Genomic DNA, 21,120 nt, shown 5'->3' with positions numbered 1-21,120 from the left:
TGATGGGTATTAAAGAGGGCACGTTCTGCATGGAGCACTGGGTGTTATGCACAAACAATGAATCATGGAACACTACATCAAAAACTAATGATGTAATGTATGGTGATTAACATAACAATAAAAAATTTTAAGAGAAAAAGAATTTAAGGTACTTATATATAGGACTTAGTACCTGGGTCTAGAAAATAATTTTCAGTAAGTATTTGCTGATTCAGTGAATAGGATGAATTAAATGACAAGTTTGTGAAGCACAGTACCTGTCAGAGAATCAGCCTTCAAGAAACAGTAACTAGTATCACTACTCTTATGTGTACCTAAGCAGTTCTTCAACCACTGAGACTATAGATTAATAAGGGGCTGCTGAAACAGCTCAGAATTAAAATTCACAAAACCTCCTCTTGCGTAAACCTGTGGAGCTTTTAATTTAATGAGGAGCCCCAACGATGCACAGAATCTCCGTGGAGTATATCAGAATTCTGATTCCACAACTAGCAACTCTTAAGGAATTTCAAGCAGTCAAGAAAAGAGGAAATACTCACTATCTTTCTTTCAGTGTGTGGGTTAGATCAGCAATGTGTCTCTAATTCTTGAGTTCACCTGGTGACTGGAAGGAGCACACCTGTGTCAGGTGACTTCCAACCCCAGTAACTCCCTTCACCACTGTTATCGCTGACTTAATTATGTGTGTCTCCCAAAAGACTGTCATCTTTTTGAAGACAAGAATTATGTCATCTGATTCTGTATCCCCACTGCCTGGTACTTAGGAGACAACAAATGAATGCTGGTAGAACAGTGACCCTAGCCCAGAATCAAATATACCAAAAGGAAACCCTGATTGATTTTCAGTCTCAGGGAATAGCTCTCATGTTCAGTGAGGTTTGCAATATTTTCAAAACGTATCCAACATCTGTATGTCAGTGTCGTTATTTACATTTTGGTTTCAAAGTCCAGCAGCCAAGAGGCCCATCCATTTTTCCTTGGATCATTTGGAACCAGAGTACACTGCCACCAGGTGGCAGCAATTCCATGGGCACATCCATAAGGTTCATCAGGTAAGGTTTTAAATGAGGGTCTTGTTTTCCTTGATTTGTCCTCGTGGGGTGGGCAGGTGGAATAGATTTCTAGTGTTCTGCGATGCTCTCCCTGTTTGGACATCCTTTTGCCCCACCTCCAGAACTTGGACACCTTAGCTGCAGACTCCAGTTCCCTCCATAGAAGAGACTGACTTGGGGGACGTGTGCACACCCTGGGAAAGCAGACCCTGCGATTTGGATCTGTGACAGGCCTTTCTGTTCTTGCCCTGAAAACACACACTTGAAACACAATGAAAAGTGAGAGTGGCAGGAATCTGGGGCAAGGAAAATGTGATTTCCTGCAAGAGCCCCTCCATTCCCCAAAGACTGAAAAGAGAAAAAATAAAAATTTGAGGGGAAAAAAAAGGAGTGTGAGCACTCCACACTTCAGAGAGAACACAGGGCTGACAGTGAAGACAAATAGATGTTTAGAAAGTTATGAGACCACGGAAAGCAAATTGCCAGAGGACAAAGAAGGCAAGCTGCTGGGTCGCTTCAAGTTCTTGACGAGAAACTTAATTTACTGGGTTCACAATAAAGGCACTCGGTTCCAAGTTCAAAGCCTCCCCCTTGGGCTGTGGGGCTACGACTCATCCTGTCCAGAGCCAGTGACATAGAGGCAAATGAAGAACACTGCTGGTGTCCCCAGAGCCCTACTGCATGCCAGACCCTGGGCTGGGTACCAAAAATGAGAACTAGAAGTGCTTTTGCAATCATGTGCACACTTACTTTACAGCAACCCTGTATGGTGGGTATTCTTACCCCAACGGAGAGGTGAGAACCCCGAGTCCCAAAAGGTAAAGGGACAGCTTAAAGGACACCAAGCTCGTCAATGGCAATAGAGTGACTCCAATTTCCTTTCCTAGAAACCAGATTCCAGTGCACTACAAATCCTGTCTCTGGAGAGCTTACCCATGACAAGCTAGGTCACCATAACAGAGAGTCACATAGGCTTCTCCTGAAACTGTCCATCCTTCCTGCCTGCCTGCCTTCAATTCCTTCCTTCCTTCAATTCTTTCCTTCCATCCTTCCTTCCTTCCAAAAAATATCGACTGAGCTCTTAATGTTGGCAGGCACTGTTTCCAGGGGTGGGAGAGCTAATAGTGAACACAACAGATTCATCCTCTGCCGTCCTGGCGCTAACATTCTAGTGAGGGGAGGATGGCGACAAAAAATGAAAGGTGTCTTAGATGTTGGCAGGTGTCATGGCAAAAACCAAAGGTGGGGGGTGGACAGGATGTGCGGGGTGGGAGTGAAGGAGAGTGTGATTTAAAACAAGGTGGTCAGGAAGCTCTCACAGAGACTACAACAGTAGGGTGCACAGCCCTTGAGACCTTAAAACAACTTCCATGACTCTCTCTCTAGACCTCATAGTTATTCCATGAGGAAGGTGTTCTTGGCTCCCAGGCTCCACACAGCAGAGCTCTCTTTACATGCTTTCTGGAATTCTCTTGCTCAATGGCTTGGGGAGACAGAAGGAGGGGGCCACTGTGAAGGCATCTGCCTGTCCAGATCAACACTCCATCAGTCTTCATGCAGAATGCCACACAAGCCCAGAGGGACCAGGGGCACCCCTTAAAAGGATTTTTCCCTTGTCTAAGGTCCCAGGGAGCTGAGGTCCCAAGCACTGCACCAGTCAGGAAACCTGTGTTCCTTTAGAAATGTAAATGACACCGCAAACAGGCATTTCTTGAACCCCTTGTAAGCAGCAGGGATGGGAGCTGGAGGCCAGGGCTGGAATTCATGCAGTTCCTGGATCACGGAAAGGCCCTACCTCCTTGTCACTCTGGTCAGGATGTGGGCTGCAGGGAGCAAGAGTGTCCTATGGGGCAGAAGGCACCCCAAGTGTTGTTTTCCTTCTGTGGGTCACTGCCTGTCCTACCCGGCTGACCTGCACGGGCACCAGAACTTCACGAAGCCCCAAACGTGTTCCCAGAGAAGTAAAGCTCTGATGATAACCTGCAAGCCCCACAGCTATTACTGGAGCGCTGGGACAGGGCTGGCCCTTCTGGCTGCAGGATACAGAAGGCAAGTGGGGGTTCCATCTAGTGCCCGGGGCATCAGCCATCAGCCCTCCCGTGAAGCCCCTACCCACGTAAACCCCTGGGAAGCAAAAGAGGGAAACTGGCGGCATGGATGCAGCTACTCTAGGTCTGCCTCAGTGTGTAAAAGGCATGACTTATTCCCATGCTTTGACACGAGGACCATCACCAAGAACAAGGTGCATGTTCTTCTCAACAGACCAAAGGAAGGATGGGAAGCTCTGTTCTCCTCCAACCTCCTTCCTTCTTATAAGGAGGGAAACCCACCCAGTCAAGGACCAGTGAGGCTCTACCCTCTTCCACCAGACTGTGGGCTCCTTGGGGACAAGGGTGGGGGGGGCTCTTATTCATTCTATATACTGAATATGTAGCATAGGTAGACATGCAGTAAGTATCAGTGAGATTAACTAAGGAACAGCTTTGCTGGGATCTGGCAACAGGTGAGTGGTACACAGGATCCATGTTGTAATCCCTGTCCTCATGGAGCTGGCAGCCTAGGGAGGACTCCCAGGAAGTGCTCATTTCACCCCTGCTAGCCCTCAGTCCACCTAAGAGCACCCCCATCCTTCTGGGAATGGCTAGAGCAGTTCAGGGAACGAATGGGGCTCTGAGGCCAGAGACCTGAACGTGTCCAGCAGCCGCCCCTCTGACCAGCCCCCGTCTCTGGGGCTCACCTCCTCCAACCCCTCTCCTTCCCATTTGTTTACCCACAAGAGGCATTTTCGTAGCTCCAGCATCAACCCTTTAGTCCCTGGTAGCTGCAGGAAGCCTGAACACTGCAACTTCAAGATCATCCCCAAGAAACAAGGGTGTTCATACCCTTCGACAACCCAAACCACCAGGTCTTTCTGGGAACTTTTCTTCCTGGTGCAGTCTGAGGTGCAAATGGGAAACTGAGTCAGGATCATTACTCAGAAAAATAAACACTTCTGGACTTGATAAAAGGAGAAAACTACCAAGAGACTGAGCCTTTTTCTGATCTCCTGATTAAATATTTCCAGCCGATAGCTCTCCTGACCTACTTTCTCTAATTTTGAGAACCATGCCTCAGTTGTTTTGAGCAGGACCATGTGGCTATCTAAAGTCCTAACACTACTGCAGGATGATTCTCCAGCCCTGGCTCTGTCCCAAACTTCAGCCCACCATCTTCCTCCGGTACTATTTTTGCCAAGTCCATGTTCATTCTAGTATTTATTGAATAGCTGCTTATAAATTAACCTTGTTCCTTATCACATACAGGTATGTGTTTGTGTGTGTATAAGTGAGTGTACATAGATACACTCTAGCACAATAACTATGAAGTCATGATTTTAATGTGGTTGACTGATGTCCCAGGTTTTTTTTTTTTTCTAACGCACATGAAAAAATAAATACATATCTATAAAAAGAAAAAAACATTCTTCCACTGACTGGGTCATTGTATTTCACCTTCATAGTCATCTGACGGGGCAGGAACTACAACCTGGAGCTCTCATTCTAGGAAAGAGGGGACTTGGCCCCAGAGAGGGAGGAGCCTGGCTAGAGGCCACACTACCAGTAACCAGTAACGGGAGAGCAGGAATTGAAACCGGGGCCTTCCTGATGATGAACCTGGGGTGTGCACAAATGGTAATGCTTGGGGGGCATGTGGATCTGTTGTTTTCTTCTTCAGACCTCACCTTCCTTCATTTAGTATTCTCTTGCCCAAAACCCAGGAACCCTGGGCTCTAAATCCTAGTTGGGCCATTGAGCTGCTATGTGGCCACAGGCAAGTAGCTCAGCCTCTCTGATCTGGATCTGTGATTCTATCGACCCACTCACAGGCTGCCTTCCCTCTGCACAATGAGATAAACCTGTGTGATGTGCTAGCCTCCAAAGTCTGAAGAGTTGTCAAGACTCCTCCACAGAGTCAGGTTTCCTGTACACCCCACCACCAACCTTTCAGCCCCCTGGAGCAGACAGAAAGCAGGCTCCGGGCTCTCCCGCCTCCTTTTTCAGTTGTGTTGGGCCCTTCCTGTAATATACCTCAGCTTCCAGAAAACACTAGCTACATGGAGTTTTGTTTACCCTTCCATCTTGCAGTCACTATCCTTACCTCTGCCCCAGACAGTTAACTCTCACTGTTGCTTTTGGGGGCATACACACACAAACATACACATTTCCTTGCCATCACTGATGGAGGATCAAAAAGCATAACTCTCAGATCTGGTGAGCTGGAGGTTTTTAGAATTTTAGCTAAAGCAATAGAACCTTTCTTCAAAAATCAAAATAGCTTTGGCTTTGGAGTCATTCAGAAAACATTTACTGAGCACCTATTATGTACCAGGCACTGAGCTAACTAGGGACTAGAGACACAGTGGTGGACAAGGCAGATAAAGCCCTTGCTTCCAAGCTATCTTCTCTGGGAGGCCCTTCCTGGACACCACCATGCTGGAAACTTCAGTCCTCTCTCAAGCCCTCCCCTCGCCACTCTGTACTTGGTCTCCATGGGTCTTGGCACCATTTAATGGACTGAATATTTTATTTTTACTTCTGTTTTCTGCCTTCTTCCTTGACTAGCATATAAACGTCATAGGGAAGGTGTCATTGTTTTGTCCACTGCCTACTACTATATCCCTGACACCTAAAATAATCTCTGACACAGAGTAGGCACTTAGTAAATACCTGCTAAGCAAATGCATAGGCATTAAGTGAATCATACATTTAATACAGACATATATGTATGTACATAAATATTTCATTGCAAATATGATAAGTGCTTTGGAAAATAAGTATGAAATCCTTGGGGCTGCATGGTTGGCAGCTGGGAAAGACTTGCCTGAAAACGTGATGTTTAAACTGAGTCTTAAAGTATGAGTAGATGTGGGGCAATATGGGGAAGGGGGATCTGGGGAAGAAAGGGAGCGTCCTCTACAGAAAAACAGCATGTGCAAAGGTCCCAAGGCAGAAAGAAGGCCAGTATCTGGAATGAACTGAGAGAGGGGGAACGGCGGGGTGGGGGGGTGGAATGCATCAAGGAGGCAGTTCAAGGAAGTCCTTGGAGGCCCTTCCATTTGGATCTTATTCCAAAGACCACAGGGAATCCCAGAAACGATTTAAGCAAAGAGGTGTCTGTCAGATTTATATTTCAAAAAGGTCACTCTGCTGCTGCATGAGAGTGGCCTACAGGGGCCAAGAGACTTTTCTGGAGGACCAGTTAGGAGGCTTTTGTCAAGTGGGAGATCTTGGTGTCTGGACCAGGCTGGTGGGAGCAGAGGTAGAGAGCAACATGGATGGAGTGGGGGGGTCAGGTGGAGGTCAAAGGCCATCAACTCTCCCCTTACAGACATCTGAGCGTTCTGCAGCTCAAGGTTAGTAGCTTTTTCTAGAAAAGACCAAATAGTAAATATTATAGGTTTTGCAGGTGTACAGGAAAGAGTTACCACAGTCAGCATGATGTTGCTGTCCAAAAGGGCCTGCTGGCAAGAATGGCTCTTGACTGGTGTCTGGGAACTTAGCTAAGATGTTCCCCCTGGTACTAAGTCACACAGTCGTTTTGGATGTCTGGGGCACTGAATTCTGCTGGCCAACCTGCCTGGACTGCTTGTACAAGCAATGCAACTTACAGTGAGCACCTGCTTTCCTTCTGAAGGTCGGGAATTCTGGGGACTGTGTGATCGACCACATGGCCAGAAAGTATCTGTGCACTTAATGAAACTTCCCCATTGGGACACCTGGGTGGCTGAGTCAGTTAAGTGTCTAACTTCAGCTCAGGTCATGATCCCAGGGTCCTGGGATTGAGTCCCATATTAGCCTCTTTGCTCAGTGGGGAGCCTGCTTCTCCCTCTGCCTGCTCTGCCTGCCGCTCCCCCTGCTTGTGCTCTCTCTGACAAATAAATAAATAAAATCTTTAAAAATCCATCCATCCATCCACCCATCCATCCATCAATCAATCTTCCCCATTAAAAACCCGAGTCCTGAGCAATCTCCTCTGGGCAGAAATACTGCCCACATCCTGCTGAATTTCGATGCTGCAAGAAGGAATATGTTCTGTGTGTCTCCTCTTGGCAGAATGCCATGGGAAGCCTATGCTTGGATTCCTCCAGACTCTGATGATGGAAATAAACCATATTCAAGAGTGCAACTGTTCTGAGTCCTTTGAGTCCTTCTAGTGAATCACTCAGTGTGTGTGGGGTCTTGGCACCCTCGACACAAGGGGTCATATGGTTTCTGTCTCAGCTACTCCACATTGTCTCTGAGTTATGCCTCTGGGCAGCTACAAACAATATGTGAAAAAATAAGTAACATGGCTGTGTTCCAATAAGACTTTATTTATTAAAAAAAGGGCGCCTGGGTGGCTCAGTCGTTAAGCGTCTGCCTTCGGCTCGGGCCGTGATCCTAGGGTCCTGGGATCGAGCCCCATATCGGGCTCCCTGCTCCGCAGGAAGCCTGCTTCTCCCTCTCCTGCTCCCCCTGCTTGTGTTCCCTCTCTCGCTGTGTCTCTCTCTGTCAAATAAATAAATAAAATCTTAAAAAAAAAAAAAAAGGGCAGAGGGTGGAATCTGGTCTGCAGTCAGTTTGTCAACCCATGTTCACAGAAAATGCAGGATTCTCTGAATCTAGTTTGAAACTGCTGACTGAATTCAACCTTTTCATGTCATTAGTGGGAAAACTGAGGCCCAGAAAGAGGAAGAAAGAAGGAAATTGTCCAAGGTCACTCAGGATCAGCAGCAGAGCCAGAGGAAGGCCAGGTCCGGACTGTTGGCCCAATGTGCTGGCCATGATTCCAAGTGGCCATTCCACAGCATAGCCTTACAGGTAAGTGCTGACCTGGAAGCAAAGGCCTAAGAGGGCAGAGATGGCAGGAGACTGGGATGACGAGGGCAGGCAGTGTGAATGGTGGACTGTCTGGCTTCACCTCTGCTCTGTGTGGGGGGGGTGAGTTTGTGGTGCACGTGTATACACGTGTAGATAGGGCTCTATGGTCGTAGGTGTTGGCTGAGTTTTCCCAAACTTTTCTGATGATCAGAATATCCTCTGCAGCTTTCTAATAATACAGATGTGCAGGTGCCATCCCATACTCCCTGAAATTGTACTTTTAACATGTTCCAAGGTGTTCCAATGATCGTTAGGATTAGAAACTGCAGGTGATGCTCAGAATCTCTTGACTGACCTTGAGGACCAGGATAAAGAAAACCCGTGAGTAGAGGAAAGAACAAGAAATCTATCCTGGGTCAAGAATTTGTGGATCTAACAAAAATGCACAGACCAGTGATTCTGGAAATAGTTTTTCCAAAACTGATTCTCCAACTGAGCCTTTGCCATCGTAGGTTGGAGTTGGTGAGGCCAACAGTCAGGAGCTCATTTCCTTCTTCCTAGGGATTCTGCTTGCAATTCAGGATGCCGCCTCAGGTGCATGGTGGTGCCTTGAGCCTCGGGGCCCCTCACAGCACAGCAAACTGAGACAGAAATGAGTACACATTGCCACTCCACCATGGACCTTAATCAGTGTAATGAGATACAGCTGAGCTGCAGTAACTCACCCTCCATAAACCTTTCCATCCAAGTTCTCCTAACAGGGTTGGCTGGAAGACATAGACAGCACACTTGGAATTTCTTACAGGCTCATCTTCTATGAATGCAGATTCTACATTCTAACGCATGATCCATCTATGTTTGTTTTAGTAGAAATATGGGTGCTTGCTTCTATGTTCATCATGGCATTATTTACAATAGCCAAATTATGGAGGCAGCCCAAGTGTCCATGGATAGGTGAATGGATAAAGAAGATATGGTGTATAGACACAATGGAATATTATTCAGTCATAAAAAAGAATGAAATCTTGCCATTTGTGACAACACTGATGGACCTGAGGTATTATGCTAAAGGAAATTAGTCAGAGAAAGACAAATACTGTATTTTGCTTATATGTGGAATCTAAAAAAAAAAAAATGAACAAAACAAAATAGAACCAGACTCCTAAATACAGAGAACAATGTGGTGGTTGCTGGAGGGGTAGGTGAAAGAGGGGAAGGGGATTAAGAGGTACAAACTTCCAGTTATAAAATAAGTAAGTCACAGGGATACAAGGTACACTATATGGAATATAGTTAATAATATATAACAACTTTGTATGGTGACACACGGTAGCTAGATTTATCATGGTGATCACCTCGTAACATATAAAAATGCTGAATCACTATGTTGTACACCTGAAACTAATGTAACATTATATATCAACTACACTTCAATCAAAAGAAAAAAATGGATGTCTCCTCATCCATTAATACAAAAATACAAAAGTGTATTTTTACTTTCACTTACCTCTGAAATTTAGCACTTCTTCAATTATGAATGCAGACAACAAACTATAGTATTGTTAGCAGTAGAAATCCCAGATACTTCCAAATCACAGTATCGATATCTCCCAAATGTCATGTGTTCATCACTACTTTGAAACCATGAAAATTATCAGACATTGGATCTTGCTATTTGATGTGTTGATAAACAAGCACATATATTATTACCATGTCACAAATTCGTTTTTTGTTAATGTTAATTATCACTGAAAATTACTACTGTGAGAAGGGGTCCACAGGTTTCCATGTGCTCAGCCAGCTGTTGAGCCCCCCTGGTTAGCAGCAGAGGCCCACGGAGGTCTTCCAAGGGGTGACAGGCAACTGGGCATCGAGCAAGCAGCTCTTACCTGTGGGTCAGAGAGCCGGGAGAGGTCGGGGTACAAGTAGAACTTGATGCCTTCGGAGGCCCCGGGCAACGTGACCCCTCGGATCAGGAGGATCAGAAGCATGATATATGGAAATGTTGCAGTGACGTACACAACCTGCCCAGGGGAGGAGAGGAAAGAATCAAGAAGGGGTGACAGTGGGGGGCCATGTGGCAGGCTCCTAACTTCTGGTCTGGAGCAAAGGACTTCCCAGTGCAGTGAATCATGAACCCCTGACACAGTTTCTTCTCCCACCTCATCTCTCACCACTGACCCCTCATTCAGTCATTTGTGACTACACCCCACAGAAGGAAATACACAGGATATCAAAATCCCATACACATCGAGCTGAAACAGGATGTTTCACAAAACACTCACTCTTCCGTGTGTGATGCACTCAATATTTTCTATCATCTTCTATTTTTTTTTTTAAAAGCTGGTCATGACCCTCTAAGTTCAGGTCACAATTCACCAATGGGGGACCATTTCCTTACACCACACACAAAAATAGACTCCAAATGGTTGAAAGACCTAAACATGAGACAGGAGTCCATCCAAATCCTAAAGGAGAACACAGGCAGCAACCTCTTCGACCTCAGCCGCAGCAACTTCTTCCTAGAAACATCGCCAAAGGCAAGGGAAGCCAGGGCAAAAATGAACTATTGGGATTTCATCAAGATAAAAAGCTTTTGCACAGCAAAAAGAAACAGTCCACAAAACCAAAAGACAAATGACAGAATGGGAGAAAATATTTGCAAATGACATATCAGATAAAGGGCTAGTATCCAAAATCTATAAAAAACTTATCAAACTCAACACCCAAAGAACAAATAATCCAATCAAGAAATGGGCAGAAGACATGAACAGACATTTTTCCAAAGAAGACATCCCAATGGCCAACAGACACATGAAAAAGTACTCAACATCGCTCGGCATCAGGGAAATCCAAATCAAAACCTCAATGAGATACTGCCTCCCACCAGTCAGAATGGCTAAAATTAACAAGTCAGGAAACGACAGATGTTGGTGGGGATGCGGAGAAAGGGGAACCCTCCTACGTTGTTGGTGGGAATGCAAGCTGGTGCAACCACTCTGGAAAACAGTATGGAGGTTCCTCAAACAGTTGAAAATAGAGCTACCATACAATCTAGCAATTGCACTACTGGGTATTTACCCCAAAGATACAAATGTAGGGATCCGAAGGGGTACGTGTACCCCAATGTTTATAGCAGCAATGTCCACAATAGCCAAACTGTGGAAAGAGCCAAGATGTCCATCGACAGATGAATGGATAAAGAAGATGTGGTATATATACACAATGGAATATTATGCAGCCATCAAAAGGAATGAGATCTTGCCATTTGCAACGACGTGGATGGAACTGGAGGGTGTTATGGTGAGTGAAATAAGTCAATCAGAGAAAGACATGTATCATATGACCTCACTGATATGAGGAATTCTTAATCTCAGGAAACAAACTGAGCGTTGCTGGAGTGGTGGGGGGTGGGAGGGATTGGGTGGCTGGGTGATAGACATTGGGGAGGGTATGTGCTATGGTGAGCGCTGTGAATTGTGCAAGACTGTTGAATCACAGATCTGTACTTCTGAAACAAATAATGCAATATATGTTAAGAAAAAAAAAAGAAGAAGATAGCAGGAGGGGAAGAATGAAGGGGAGTAAGTCGGAGGGGGAGATGAACCATGAGAGACGATGGACTCTGAAAAACAAACTGAGGGTTCTAGAGGGGAGGAGGGTGGGGGGATGGGTTAGTCTGGTGATGGGTATTAAAGAGGGCACATTCTGCGTGGAGCACTGGGTGTTATGCACAAACAATGAATCATGGAACACTACATCAAAAACTAATGATGTAATGTATGGTGATTAACATAACAATAAAATTAAAATAAATAAATAAATAAACAAACAATTCACCAACGGGCCACTATCCACATTTTTGAAAGACACTACTCTTAATTAAAATCAAGTTTTCACAGCCAAGGATAGGATAGAAAAGTGCAGGAGGGGAGTCAGGGAGGGAAGCTGTCAGGGACAAGAAAGACCCAATGTATGCCAGGGATTATTTCAGCTTGCTGTACCTGGAGGCAGGTGATTGGACCCAGTGAACCTGGGCAGCCCTTTCAGCCCACAGATTCTGTGCAAGAAGCAAAATCTCCCCTGGGTTTCTTCATACAAGAACTTTTTACAAGGAAACAGCAGCACCTTCTAGACTCTGGGAGTTCCTGTCTTGGGGCCACACCTTCTCCTGAGGTCCATGCAGGACTCAGTGTCCCCTCCAGCTCTAATTTTTTCTCCTTTGTCACATCCTCTTCTGTAATAATTTGGTCATGTCCTCTCAGTGGGGCCTGCCTGTTCTATCTGTTTAGATCAGCAACTTGTCAACATTTAGGAATCATGAACACTTCTGAGGATCTGAAGACAGCTACATACTCTCTGCCCTTCCCCCAAAGGTGCCCAGACACAGATATGTGTCCAGCTTTTGGACTGGTTCAGAGACTCAGATTGCCCCAGTCAAGGACCCATGGTCTTAATTCTTCTAGTGGAAACCTTTCTCATCTCAGGGTTTCTTTTACCAGTGGTCCAGTCCTTCACTCAGTTTGTGCATTAATTCCTTTACTCATTCATCCACCTACTCACTCAGTTACACACCCGAAACACTCCTACATACCAAGCACTGAGCTAGACTCTGGAATATACAAATAAGAATGAGTCTTGAATGGAAGTTTCTGCTTCAAGAGGCTTCCCCACTGGCAGAAAAGACAGACATGTAGGTAAGTAGACCATGCATTATGTAATCATGAGAGTATAGGATGGAGGAGCACAGAGTAACTAATTACAGGGGCACCCAGGAAGGGCTTCTCCAAGGAGGCAAGCCAGGTATTGGCCCATAAAGGATAAGCAGAAGTTCAGGACATGGGAAATGGGGACAGAGGAAAGAAGAGAATAAAACTCTGCTAAATGCCAGTCACTTGACACGTGACAATAGAAATAGCTACATTTAAGGGCACCTGGGTGGCTCAGTTGGTTAAGCATCTGCCTTTGGCTCATGTCATGATCCCAGGGTTCTTGGATCGAGCCCGTGGGCTCCCTGCTCAGCAGGGAGCCTGCTTCTCCCTCTCCCTCTGCCCCTCCCTGTCCTCCACCTCCACTCGGGCTCTTTCTTATTCTCTCTCTCTCTCAAATAAATAAATAAAAATCTTAAAAAAAGGAAATAGCTACATTTATACAGCATTTCCTCTTGGATTTTTTTCCTCATATTATTTTATTCTCATATAAATTAACATCTTAGAAAAATTGAAATAGAAACACTAAATACAGGGGGCACCTCGGTGGCTCAGTTGGTTAAGTGACTGCCTTTGGCTCAGGTCATGTTCCCAGGGTCCTGGGATGGAGACATATGTCAGGTTCCCTGCTCAGTGGGGAGCCTGCTTCTCCCTCTCCCTCTGCCTCCTCCTCCCCCTGCTTGTGCTCTCTCACTCTGTCAAATAAATAAATTTTAAAAAATCTTTAAAAAAAGAAATATTAAATACAGTATGACACACAGCAATCCTTGTGTTAACTGCCCTATTATTTCATTGAAGAATGCTCGTATGTGCACTAAAGGGACTGAAGGGGACAGGAACACAACAAAACAATAATAAAAAAAAATTACCATTTCTCTGCACTTAACCTGTAAACTAAAAGGTAAGAGGCCATACTTTACATAAATGCAAATGTAAGTCATTCGGTTGGCAAGTGACAAAGCAGGGATCTAAACCCAATCCTCAAACACAAGAAATAAGAACCAGCAGAGGGTGGTGTCATCAGGTCCTGCTCACATCTGGAGGACTGGACTGTTTCATCCAGACATTATCCTTAAACCTACAACGCTGGCACCATCCTCAGCCTGCTCACAGCCCTGCTCCAGCCACTTCAGCGTCCTGCTTCCAGATCAACCATCGGCTCCATGGACATGCCATGCGGTCATTTCAAACAATCTCTTGCTGTAATATATTATGTAATCCAGAAAAGGTGAATATGAGTCAGATATGTAAGAACAAGAGCCAGTGGCTGATATTAACAGTAAAAAATTAGAGGCCACCCATCAATAGGATTGATGGTTCTTGCCCAGAGGGGTACCTGTGCTATGCCCTCCATTTCCCTTAGCCTAGTAGGCATAATCTATCATGGATTCTCAGAATTTCATATAAATTCTGGTTCCCTTCCTTCAAAATGAACCTCCACACCTCAGTCAACCAGCTTGTATCTATGAAAAGTCAAGGAGGGGAACTAAAATCTATTGCTTTTAATTGCATACTTTCCACTTTTGTCTCTGTGGGATGGCAGATTAATTATTCAGAATGCCCAGGTTCTGAATGATATTTCTGTCTTAATCCCCAATGCTCATAAAATTTAAGGGAAAGAATGTTACCAGGTAAAATAGAAGAACAACTGAAAATCATAGGACTTTATCCTTACTGTGTGGGACCACCTTGATGTGACTAAACTTGTTGGTTATGCTCTGCCTGGTCTATTTGGGTTTTTTTTTTTTTTTTTTTAAGATTTTATTTATTTGTCAGAGAGAGAGAGAGAGAGCACAAGCAGGGGGAGTGGCAGGCAGAGCAGGCAGAGGGAGAGGCAGACCCCACCCACCCAAGGAAGGAACCCGATGTGGAACTCGATCCCAGAACCCTGGGATCATGACCTAAGCAGACGCTTAACCCACTGAGCCACCCAGGCGTCCCTCCGCCTGGTCTGTTTTGAGTGCACTGAGCCACCAGGGTATCATTAAGGGGTCACTTATAACCTGGCCAAATGCGCCCTCACTGTGCCCTCAGCAACACACATAGCAGACTGTTCCTCAAGGTCCATACTGTCCTGACTTATTAAATGGCTAATGACTGTTTTGAAGTAATCCCATTGATTAGAGTTCTAAATACGTGCTCTGCTTCTACATTACACTGAGGAGAACTACACTCCCTCCACTGAGATCTGCACCTTCATTTTTACACTTTTTAAAATAAAACCATAAGGGAAAGAAAATATTCAGATGAACTGCCCAAAGACCACTGTGCAGGCAATGACTTAGGCTGCCAAAATGAAACCACTGGCTGGCAGGCGTTAGCTAGAAAAAAATCCCTTTGTGAGCTGAGGTTTGAGAGCCTTGAGTCATGGAACAAAAGGTGTTTTAGGGGCATCATTATGTAATGGACACAAGTGAAGAACGGTATGAAAGTTGAAAATGCAATGCTGAGGACAGCCTGTATCTGACACTGGTCCCAGTTCTCCCAACAGCCCCTTCTAACCCTCAGCTATACTAGACACTTGGACATCATCTTTGATTTTTCCTGAGAACAGCCATAGACTGTCCAAACAATACAGGTCTTGTCATTAAGAGATTGCACATAAATGGCATGCACATTGCCACATCCCTCCTGTGCTCATGGCAGACATCACCAATTAATCACAACACTCTCTGCAGCTAAGCCTGGATGCAGCTAAGTCTCAGGACCCTCCACAATACTCTAGGGAGCCTCCATAATCAGCTGGGAAGAAACCCACTATCTGGTACCCTTGCTCTAGCCCATTTTTCTTTGATGCATTCACAATGTCCCGCAGGCCCTTAATCCCAGTCCCCAGAGTGTTAAGACCCAGATTTCGTGCTCAAAGAAAGAACTGCCAAATGTGCATGTCTGAATGACATTCCTGGGATCATGACACCCACTGGAGTAGTATGAAACAGGAAAAGGAGGCTAGAGAGATGGGCTGGAAGGTTCTTTGTGGATGGATTCAGCCTTCTGGCTCTGACAGTGGGGTTGCAATTGGGTCTCCAAGGATAAGCAGGAATGGGAGAAGCTGAGTCCGCCAAGGAAGATGTAGAACTAGCCAACAGTGTGGATGTGGGCTGAGAATACTGTCTCCCAGGCTGTCCTCCAGGTGTTCAAACAGGAGTCCGCCTACACTTTTTCCCCAGCTGCTTCCACATTCAATCAGTGGCATGAAGTCCTGCCAACTTGATCTCCAACTATATTCTGACATGACGCCCCCTCTTCAGCCCCATCACTGAGGCCTTTTGTCATCTTTCTTCTCGGTCAGGTGACAGCCCCACACTATCCACGCTGCAGCTTGGGTTTCAAAACTATGAATCCAGCATGTGTCCTCCTGCTCTCCCCAGCCTCACATTCAAGGTTGTAGGATATAGTGCAAAGAATTGGGCTTTGAGTCAGACGACCCTGCGTTCAAATCTTGGCTCTGCCCCGATTTGCTGTGTGACTTGACTAGTCTCCATCCTTCCTCCAACCACTCTGTCCTCTGCTGTGCCAGGTTCCTCACCCTTGGGGAGCACGCCAGCCTCCCTCAGGCCTCCTTGTCTTTTCATGCCCCCCTTTATCTGTAACACCCAGCCCTAGGTGTTCATCCTAGGTATGTCTGAATCCCCAGAAGGCTAGGACTCCTCCAAGTCAGGGACCCTGCCTTCCAGGTACAATATCATTGTCCCACCTACTTTGTATGTCAGGCAGCCGAGGCCCAGAGGGGTTGATGAAGCACAGTAGCCCCCCCTTATGCATAGGGGCTATGTTCCAAGACCCCCACTGGATGCCTGAAATCACAGGTAATACAGAATGTTCTATATACTATGTTTGTTTCCTATATGTCCATACCTATGATAAAGTTTAATTTATAAATTAGGCACAGTAAAGCGAAAAACAATAACTGAGAATAATTATAACAATATACGGCAATAAAAGTTACATGAATGTGGTCTCTCTCTTCCAAATATCCCACTGTACTGTACAACACAAGAAGGATGCTGTGACATGATAAAATGCCCACATGATGAGAAATAAGGGGAATGACGCAAGCCGTGTGACACAGCGTCAGGCTACTATTGGCCTTCTGACGTCAGGAGGACAATCACCTGCTTCCAGTGAGGAACTGAAATGGCAAAAAGCGAAACCATGAATAAGGGGGGACTACTGTACCTCAGTCTCACCTCGGGACCCACCCTTTTAACCAAGAAGTCATGCCATCCGCCAACCTATTGTTGAGGGGCTTAAGTGCCACCTCCTCCCCGACTCCCTACCCCACCTGCGTCCCCATCACTCCAGCGCCCTTGGAGCACCTCTAGCGGCTCTCCATCAGCTGCTTTATCGCCTTGTAAGCTTCAGATTTCTAAAACATAAGCTCCTTGAGGGAAGGGAGTTTTGTCTTTTACTTTCCCTGCTGTACCCAGGACAGCATAAGGTACATAAAACATGCTCAATAAATATTTGGTGGAAGGATAAACAAGTAAGCAGGCTGAGATTGGGATCCTGAGGTTAGACTGCAGGGCTTCAGAACACCACTGTGTGCTTTGTCTGTATGAAATGCTGGGTCCATAAAACGGGATCCAGAAAATTCAATCTGATTTTTTAAAAAGACTATTAGAGAGAGAGAGAGAGAGAGAGAGAGAGAGAGAGAGAGAGCACATGCATGCGAGCAAGCGGGAGGAGAGGCAGAGGGACAGGGAGAGCAAGAATCGCAAGCAGGCTCCCCGCTGAATCCTACGACCCTGAGATGGTGACCTGAGCTGAAATCAAGAAACAGATGCTTAACCAACTGAGCCCCACCCAGATGCTCCTGAATCTGATTTTAAGAGGAGTGTTTCTAAGTAAGGAAATAAGAGATTTGGCTGCAAATGACAGATCAGTCCAGATGGAGAGGGCAAGAAAGTTCAGGTACAAAGTACTCCACAGCAAAGGTCATCACTCTGAAGATGCCTGAGGCTACAGGATTCTCTGCATGAGCCAAGCAGGGCTCAGGCATTATGCTAAATTATGCAGTGTTTGGTGATGGGCACAATAAGTCACTGACAAGGTACCATCAAGTCTGGCTGCTCCCGGCTGCTGCCAGCAATGGCTTAGACCCAGAGAGGTGGGTGTGGGAGAAGGAGGGTCTAATCTGTCAGACCTCTGAAGCCCCTGAAATGAGGTTCCTGCACCAAGCACATCCCTTGGTTAAGGAAGAGGGGTTTTTTTGTTTTTTTGTTTTTTTACTATTGTTTAATTTCCTTTCAGCAGGTCAAGTCCTCCTGAATATAAAGGTTAGCACAATTGGTAGTAATTATACTGTATCCTGTTTTAATTGACTCTAATTGCTCATTTGCATTCCAATACTGGAATTGTGGGGCATTCCCCCTACTTCCAGGACACAGCTATTTATTTCATAGCAGGGAGATTGTCTGATCATTGGGAACATGACAAAGGTTGCAGAAAGGCTGCCCTTCCCTAAGTTTTCCAGTATAATGGGGTAAATTGGAAAATTGAGCCTTGTTCAAAAGGCTTTGGGAAAGCAGGGTGGTGTGGGGGCAAGGGCAGAGAACCACAGGGTCAGAAGATCCAATAAAATAAGTGGCTTGGGCAAGTTCCATACCCTCTCTTGCCTGGCATTTTACCATCTACAAGAGGCAGGGGTGAACTAATCCAAGCTTCAATCACTCTTACCATTTTTCCCAATTCTTTTTTTTTTTTTGCCATATACATGTATTCCTTTGTACTATTTATATTTTCTAGAATTCAATATTCTCTCTTATGTTCAATAAATATATGTAATGGAAAAACTGAATTACCACCATAAACAGAAAACCATTATCTCTAATCACAAATATAGAAGGTAAATACAAAAATAAATACAATGAGAATAAAGTGTGATTAAATTTTAGCCAGAGGCTCTGAGTCCGAGCTGTGTTTTATATTTGTTCAAAAGCAAGAGTGGCAAGTGTCAGGGAGGTGCTAAAAGATAAAGCAGCCTACTGCACCTTTTGCCTTAAGCAACATGAAAAAGAACTATTATCTCATTATATGATTGGATGTTCTTTACTACGGGGTTCATGTATCACTAAAATCATCCTGTGGACCTCCAGTAGAAAGAACACCTCCCATACTTGTGGAAAAGATCAGATGGACGATTGCTGGGGTCCTTCCCAGCAACCACAGTGTTTTCTAGAACAGTGCATAGTTAACCACAGCCCTTGCAAAGGACCAGGATTCCTTAGAGCTATCCAAGGTCCTGACACTAATTTAGGCTGAACCTTCTGAGAGCCAGCTACCCAGGGCCTTAGAAGAGGTTGCTGTTAATTGAGCACCACTGGGTGCCAGAGATGTGTCATATAGTACCTCTAACTGATATTCATGCCACTTGAATGGGTTCTATCCCCATTTTGCAGACAAAAACAAACCAACCCCCGCCCAAAACAACAACAACAAAAAGAACCCTTGAGGATTAAAGAAAGAAGTGGCTTGCTCCAGGTCACAGAACTATAAGAGATCAGAAGTCAGCTCTCTCCACCACACAGGCTGTGCTCCACGCCACACACCTGACTAGACATGCCTTCCTGTTTTCAACTCCTGTTTCTTCTGTCTGTCCTTCACTTCAAAGATCCAAACAAACAAAGGTCCAGCTTGCTTTACTTTTTTGGCAGCAACTCATCATAGCCTACTACCCCAGAGTGGGAAACACTGTATTAGTCCAGTCTTCCCCGACTTCCCCTCTGGATGGGCTTGCCTCTGTGTATAGGGCACATATGCCCATTACATATGGCTGGAAAGCACAGTACTAAACATCCAATCCTTAGAGAATCAGTGTTTTGAATATCAATGTATTTTTACCAGCTCTGGTTTTTGAGAGAAAACTACCTGAATTCCTAGGTAGGAACACCAGAGCAGGCACCAAATAGTCTGGTATAACCTCCCCTGAGATGTTATTGATCTCTGGGAACAAGGTGCTAGGAGAATGTGAATCCAAAGAAAGGATGTCACCATGGGCATATCTTGCCTCTTCATCTTTTTAGAGGCATTATTCTTTAGACCATTCTAAGAGAAATAGGAAATGAAGAAAAAAATTCTGTTTTAAGCAACCAACTTCTAAATATGTGGAAGGAGTCATGTTTCACAAGAAAAGAGTGAAGATATTCACTATTTGAGATGATGGTATTTCAGCAATGCAGAAATATTTCCACGGGAAGCTGAAGTTATAATTTCTATGTAACAATACATGGTATATCGTTATCTATGAAAGTTAGTCTATGTGTGGAGCCTAAAATAATATACCAAAACACCAGCCAGCCTTGGGATCTGTGCTTCAGGGCATCATACAGATCTGGGTTGAGGAGGGAGAGAAGGAGAGTATTAGGGCTGGAGGCAGCAAGCAGGGTGGGAGGACCTGGTTCTAGTCACCACTCTACCATGGTGGCAGAGACCACAAGCCCCATTTCAAGATTCATTTTCCCCTTTTCTGTGGTAACAAAACTCCTAATTTTTGACTGGATCCACGGCCGCCTAAAATAAAGACAACATTTCCCAGATTCTCTTGCAACTAGGTGTGGCCATGTGACATTATGGCCAATGAGATACACATGAAGGTGTCGCGTACAACTTCCAGGTTGTGTTCTTAAAGGGAAGGGCTGTATTCTATCCTTCCCTACTTCCCTTCCCACAGGCTGGAATGAAGACCAAGCAGTAAGCCATCTTCAACCATGGAAATGAGGGCAACACCCAAAGGAAGGTAGAGCAATGGAACAGAAACAGTCTGGGTCCCTGATAGTAGGCAGATTACACCTAGACTATAATGGGAGGCAGAAAAACGGTCTTGTTTCCATTACTGCTCTTTGAAATCTCCATTGTAAAGAGTCAAAGATGTAACTGAAATATCTAACCACTGATTGCCTCTGTGATCTCGGATAGGTCCTGTTCCTGCTCCAAGTCTGTATCATTTTTCTTAAATGAAGGTACTAGCCCAAATGATCCACACTATTCCTTTCTACTCAGAGTGAAGAGAAGATTCGTTCAGGATCCTCATCCTGAGGACGCGACCAACCTTCTACACCTGGAATCAACTAGGAATGCAACAAATATAGTCAGGAAGTCTTCAGAAAGATCCAGTTAGTAAAATTAAAAGAGCAGTTAGAACAGACCTGTCAAAGAGATCACCATTTCTGATAAGCCACTGTTTCAACCTTCTCTGTCACAGTTTAGAATGAGCTTGACAGGGTGAGTAGCCAAATAAGGTGTGAACCCCATCATCAAGTACAAAGGTGCATACATGGGTTAGAAGGTCTCAGAGATCTTCCTGAGCCTCCATCCTCTTCATGTGTGAAATGAGGATAATGCCTATTTCAAAGATTGATGTGAGAATTTGAGATCACCACGCAAAGCACCTGACACACAGACACTGCTCAATAATTGGAAGGATTGTGATTGCTTTTTTTTGCCATTTTAACATTTTTTATTTAAATTCAATTGATTAACATATAATGTATTACTGGTTTCATAGGGACAGGTCTGTGA

At 45.0% G+C, this 21,120-nt stretch overlaps 1 protein-coding gene across 3 annotated transcripts in view; it reads right to left on the bottom strand.

Annotated features, from left to right (window-relative positions):
• The window catches only part of SLC6A11 (solute carrier family 6 member 11), a 134,935-nt gene that overhangs the window by 64,046 nt on the left and 49,769 nt on the right, over positions 1–21,120 (bottom strand). For all 3 annotated transcript variants that reach the window (XM_073901646.1, XM_025885250.2, XM_073901647.1), the window contains exon 6: positions 9,781–9,915. In XM_073901646.1, the coding sequence (XP_073757747.1) occupies positions 9,781–9,915 (135 nt within the window). The remainder of the gene's footprint in view (positions 1–9,780; positions 9,916–21,120) is intronic.

The sequence above is a fragment of the Callorhinus ursinus genome, unplaced genomic scaffold (genome assembly GCF_003265705.2).
Source record: "Callorhinus ursinus isolate GAN/ISIS: 27379988/994484 unplaced genomic scaffold, GSC_fseal_2.0 scaffold15, whole genome shotgun sequence".
Taxonomy (NCBI): Eukaryota; Metazoa; Chordata; class Mammalia; order Carnivora; family Otariidae; genus Callorhinus; species Callorhinus ursinus.
The sequence above is the reverse complement of the archived record's forward strand: the minus strand, read 5'-3'. Positions and strand labels throughout refer to the sequence as shown.